Source organism: Mastigoproctus giganteus, chromosome 5 (genome assembly GCF_048544385.1).
Source record: "Mastigoproctus giganteus isolate SK-2022 chromosome 5, ASM4854438v1, whole genome shotgun sequence".
Lineage (NCBI taxonomy): Eukaryota > Metazoa > Arthropoda > Arachnida > Uropygi > Thelyphonidae > Mastigoproctus > Mastigoproctus giganteus.
Genome location: NC_143579.1, coordinates 185,710,194 through 185,716,193, shown reverse-complemented (window position 1 = coordinate 185,716,193; position 6,000 = coordinate 185,710,194). Strand labels below are relative to the sequence as shown.

Genomic DNA, 6,000 nt, shown 5'->3' with positions numbered 1-6,000 from the left:
ACTCTGCTAACCTTTGTATCATTTGCAAACTTAAATATTAAGCCTGATATACCTTTATCAATATCATTAATAAATACTGAAAACAGCTCTGAACCATGGCAGACTCCACTAATAACATTAGTCTATGAAGAGCAGTGCCCATTAATAATCACTCTCTGTCTTCTTACCTTACATTTAACCATCCCTTTATCCATAGCAGTAACTTGCCCTTAATACCAGCCACTGCTCCAGTTTATACATCAGTCTTTTATATGCTACAGTGTAAAAATCCTTTCTGAAATCCAAGTATATGATATCAAAATTATTTTTTTTGCATACAGTTCCTTGGTCACTGCATCATAGTAACCTATCAGATTGGTTAGATAAGATTGCCCCTTGACGAATCCATGCTGTGACTGTAGTATAACTACAATCCTGTCTAGATGGTCCTGCATTACTTTAATCAGTGGTGCCATTAATTTCCCTGGAACAGAAATAAAGCTATGTAATTATTCATGTCACCGTTTAATCACTCTCTTTATGAATTGGGGATACATTCCATATGGACCTCCCCTGAATCCAAGGATTCTCTCATAATTATGGTTAAGGGTTTGCTTACCTCCTTTTCTGTCTCCCTTAATATGAATGGATAAATCACATTCACTCCCAGGTGCCTTTTTTATGTTCAGCTACAAGAATTTGTCTTCTACTTTCCTTTCAGTTACCAAAGTCATTTACCTTGCTGTTAAAGTTTGATAGATTTCTTACATTCCTTCCCCTAAATAATTCTCCATGTGTAAATATAGATGCAAACACCTATTCAATTTGTCAGCAACCCAAGCAGGGTTATCAATGGTTATCCCTTTGACATCAAGTGACCCAATGTGATTCAATCCCTTCCTTCTATTGTTAATATAAGCATAGAAATCTTTGCTTTTCTTTACATTCTTTGCATTTCTTTACATTCTTTGCCAGAGACTTTTCAGAATCTATCTTAGCTTGCCTATCTTCCTTTATGACTTGATTACAGATTAATTTCTGTCTACCATAGGCTTCTGTATCACCTGATAATTTATATGCATCCCATGCACTTTTCTTCTCTGCCATGTATCTCAATAGTTCATCTGGCATCAATTTAGGTCATTTGAACAGTATTTCTTCCTTGGTATCAAAAGTCTAGTAGCTTCTATGATTACTATCCTGAATGCTACCTATTTAGAATTTTCTGTTGGTAATATCATCAGTCCCACTGCATAGAATTTAAAAACTGTCTGAGACTACTGTAGTCACTCTTATGAAAGCTGAAGCCTTTCCCTTTACCCTTGACAGCAGTTGTCTCTAATTAAATTCCACATTAGTACACTGTGATCACTGCTACCCAGTGGGTTTTTTAGCTGCAGATTCTCAATCAATGTAGAATCACTGCTGATAACCAAATAAAGAAGACTGCTTCCTCTTGTTGCCTCTCTAACATGCTGAGGTAGAAAACATGCCATCCAAGAAATCTACAAAAGTCTTGCTAGTGTATAAATGACCAACCCATAAATTTCAGTCAATATCTGTAAATTCAAAATCCTCCATTATAAGATATTTTGATTTATTGGTCCACTCTATTTCTCTGTATAGTTGTTTGGTATACTCATTGCAGTCATTAGGCCTATAACACACTCCTACTCTCAATTTTGCTTTCCCTGTGCTTATGTCACACCAAACTGACTCAACGTTGTACTGTCCATCTATGTCAACTGGATGCACTTCCTTGGATTTTATGTGTTTCTTAACTAAGAGGGGCATAAATTCAAATTGAGGAAGGATGGTTGCAAGATAGATGTGCAGTTTGCCTTCAGCCAGTGGGTGGTTGATTGTTGGAACAAACTTTTATCTGTTGTGGAGGTTTGTGAAGTTTGATTAAAATTAAATTCGAGAAAGGGTTATACAAGTTATTGGAGGGGATAGACGGGAGATGTGGAAAGTTTTTCTGGCTGATTTTTTATAAGCTTGCTTTCTTGCAACAGTTGCCACTGCTAATACTTGATATTTGCAGTAACAGTATTGGTGATATTGAAGTGGTGCTGATAAGCTGAGTAAATAAATGAATACATGGATTTAAATAAAAATAAATAAGAAAATTAATTAAATTAGTAAATGAATAAATTTTGCTTGTACATTAATATGTGAGGAAATTTTTAAACTTTGAAGATATCAGTGGCCTAGTAATACAAACTGAGAGTTGAATGATTTTATGATAATGGAAGGTGGACTGTTAGTAAAGAATTACCATTGAAAGGAAATCACATATGAGGAGCTGGTGGAATTTGTCCAAGTAGGTTGAAGGCAACAGCAAAACAGGTTAATAAGTAGATATATACTTAGTATAAATAGATATTTATTAGTTAAAGTTTGCTTATTCTTATTTATTGCTTTTTTTTTTTTTTTTGTTTACCATTCAAAACTTCAAAACCATTTCTTAAAACTGAAACAGCCACAACCTCTAAAACCATTCAGAATTGGATACACATTTATACAACTTTTTCTCTTATTTTGGACTTTAGAATACGTCCCAGAATTTTTTTTTTTAAACACCATGTATATTGTCTGTGAACCTTATATGATGTCAGAAACAGTCCTGACAACACAACCAGAGCCCAAATGCATCATCAGAAATACATGATCCCCATATTTCAATAAGTTTATTGAACCAATAATAAATCCACATGACATACTTTAGATGCTTCAGCCACTGAAAATCCACTGCCCAGAAGAATCAAAACTCCCCACTGAATCTTTCTCTGAGCTGTCTTCCAGTCCAGTAATGGTGGGCTTTGTCCAGAAAGGGTTGGTTTTGCTGGCATTAGAAAGAGGAACAAACAAATTCCTAAAGAGGGTGTGGCATCTTTGATTTCTCTGAAAGGGAAAAAGAAAATTGTTTAAGAGCATGTGTTTTCATTTATACTACTTTTACTGCTTGTAGTTTTTCATTTATAAACTAAATACTAATAAAGACAGGATTATAAAATATTGTGTATAGGTAAAACTTCATTCAGACTTATAAAAACAATACCAATTTCCTTGACTATATTGTCACTGGAGATGTGTTGGGTGTTTCAGTATGACTCTGAGACAATGCATCAAAACATAAAGTGGACTTCAATATCATCACCAAGGCACAAAAACTGTTGTTTACAGAAGTGCAAGATCAAGATGATGCTGATTGTGTTTTTTGGCAGAATGTGCTTCACAAGGAATTTTATGCATTCTCTGGTGAGGCTGTAATTTTGAGAGAAAGGCAGCTGGGTTCTTGTTGGACAACTGCTTCTGCCCATTCTACACTTGTTGTGAAGATATTTCTGATAAAACATGGCACTGTACAGATCAACCATCCACCCTACTCTCCTGATCTAGCACTAGTGGACATCCTCTTTTCCAATATGAAAACTGTCTTCAAAGGAAAGAGATTTCAGGATGTTGAGGACATAAAGAAAAATGTAACCACCAAGCTGAATGTCACCTCTTTGAATGCCTTCACTGATTCTTTTCGGAAACTATTAGAATGGTGTAACATGCATTCAATTAGGGTATGTGTGTGGTATAGGTGTTTAATGGCACACAAGCTGCTGTGGCTATATTGCACCTATTCATAGGAATGTTGAAAAAAAATAAAATAAATTAATATGAAGACAGTTCAATCTCATTTCATGTCAAAAACTAATCATAGTCATTCATACATTCCTATTTGTTTCAAATAACAGAAAAGTTCATTAATATTTGCATTTTCACCAATGATATCATTTAATGTTATTCGTTCTCGGAGATTAGCCAGAGAATGAAATATTGAAGTTCGATGTTGCTGATAATTTGGACAGTCAATCAAAATATGTTTGACTGTTAGATGCTCAGAGCAGTGTGAACACTGAGGAGGATCATCGCCTGTGAGTAGATGGAGGTGAGTCAGATGAGCATGTCCTATTCTAATCCTTGCGAGTACCATTTCTTCTCGCCGAACTGTCTGCATGCACGAGTGCCAAAATTTTGGGTACTGTTTCAACTGGAAAAGTTTATTATTTGTTTGTTTATGTCATAGCTCTGTCCGCTATGCATGGTATACTGTTTGAATTATAATATTATAATCAGAAACTGGAATAAAGACAGAGGTTAAGTCTAAGGTTGATGGATTTTTAGCAGAAATATCAGCCAGCTCATTCCCTTTAATGACTGAATGTGCTGGAATCCATCAAAAGTTCACTTGTTGCTGACGATCTTCAATTTTCAACATCAAATTTCTGATTTGATTTAAAACAGGGTGATCCTTATGACAGGGATTCTGCATTGCTCTAATTGAGCTGAGAGAGTCGGTGTAAACTAAATATTTTGCAGATGGGTGAAGAGTCAAATTTTCTAGAGCTAATTGTATTGCATATAATTCTGCTGAAAAGCTGCTGTACTCAGGTGGAAGAGAAGCTGATATGATAGCAGAGGGAAACACTGCTGCTGCTCCACCAGTTGAATGAGATTTGGTACCATCAGTATATATCAGTAAGAAGTCAAAATAGTTTTGAATATGGCTAGCATGGAGTTGTTGCACATTCAGAGTTGGTAGACGATTCTTTCCCCATCGGAGAAAATAATTATCACAGGTTGGTTAAGGAAAGGGAGTCCATGGTGGGTGAGAATAATTCTTTATCTGCTGCCTACTGTGGAGAGGAACATTCCAATTTTGTGATATTTCAAGGAGCCGTAGGCCTGCAGGTCATATTTCATTTGATTTATTTCTATAGAGATTGTGAAATGGTGGATTAAAGAGATATGGCTGAATGGGGTGCGGAGAACAGTTTTGTATTCTGGCTGCATATTTAAGTAGTAACATTTTTCTGGGGAGGTACAGGTGGGGCTCATGGGCTTCAATATATAGACTATAAGTTGGAGATGTCCTATAAGCACCAAGAGCAATCTACAGCGCATTGCGTTGTACAGGATCGAGCCAGCGCAATACACTCTTTTGGGCAGAATCATAAACTGGGGCACCATAATCCAAACGGGGTCTAATCAGTGCTCTCTATAAGAGCAGCAAAGTTGTATGATCTGCTCCCCAAGACAGGGCAGATAGAGCTCTTAGCATGTTCAGCTTTTTCAGACAGGTAGTACATATTACTTTAATGTGCTCAAAGAAGTTTAATTTGCTGTCCAATATCAACTCCAAGAATCTAGTATTGTTGACAATCGAGATGGTGGAATTTGATATCCGAAGTTCAGGGTCTATATGTAATTTACATTGATTGCAAAACTGGATCACAACAGTTTTCTGATGGGAAAGATGATATTCATGGAACTCAGCCCATTTTTGTACTTAATTGAGGGACATCTGCAATTACTGTTCAATAGCATTAGCATTAGTAGAGGCATTTGATGCAAGAAAGCAAGCTTATGCAGCATCAGCCAAAAAAAAAAACCACTTCCAGTTCACCCCTCTGTTCGTTCGAAATACCTGTCCAGCTGAGCCTTAAACTTATTTAGGCTATCAACTTCCACGACAAGGGATGGAAGTCTGTTCCACCAACCAACCACCCGCTGGCTAAAGGCAAATTTCCGCACATCTATCCTACATCTGTCTTTCCTCAATTTGAATTTATGCCCTCTCAGGTGATTATTCTGAGCAAGAGGAAGAATCCCATCAGCATTGAGCATGCTCAAACCATTCAAGGCTTTATACACCTCTATCAGATCACCTCGCTGGTGCCTAGTCTCCAGACACTGTAATTTGCAAAACTTAAGCCTTTCTTCGTAAGAGCACCCCTTTGTTCCACTCACTAATCTTGTTGCCCTTCTCATTTCAGCAGCTCTACATCCTTCTTGAAATGAGGCCTCCAGGCACCTAGAGTACTGTATACAGTACTCTAGGTGTGGCCTGACCATTGCCTTATACAAGAGAATAATCACCTCCTTATCCCTGCTAGAAAAATTACTGTATATCATTGACAAGACACCATGAGCTACTCTTGCAGCCCGTCTGCACTGCTCAGAGAA

At 36.9% G+C, this 6,000-nt stretch overlaps 1 protein-coding gene across 1 annotated transcript in view; it reads right to left on the bottom strand.

Moving 5' to 3' along the window:
- The window catches only part of LOC150085927 (Na(+)/citrate cotransporter-like), a 189,690-nt gene that overhangs the window by 37,584 nt on the left and 146,106 nt on the right, over window positions 1–6,000 (bottom strand). Inside the window, exon 10 of the mRNA XM_090373586.1 lies at window positions 2,703–2,883. Coding sequence (XP_090229712.1) covers window positions 2,703–2,883 — 181 coding nt within the window. The remainder of the gene's footprint in view (window positions 1–2,702; window positions 2,884–6,000) is intronic.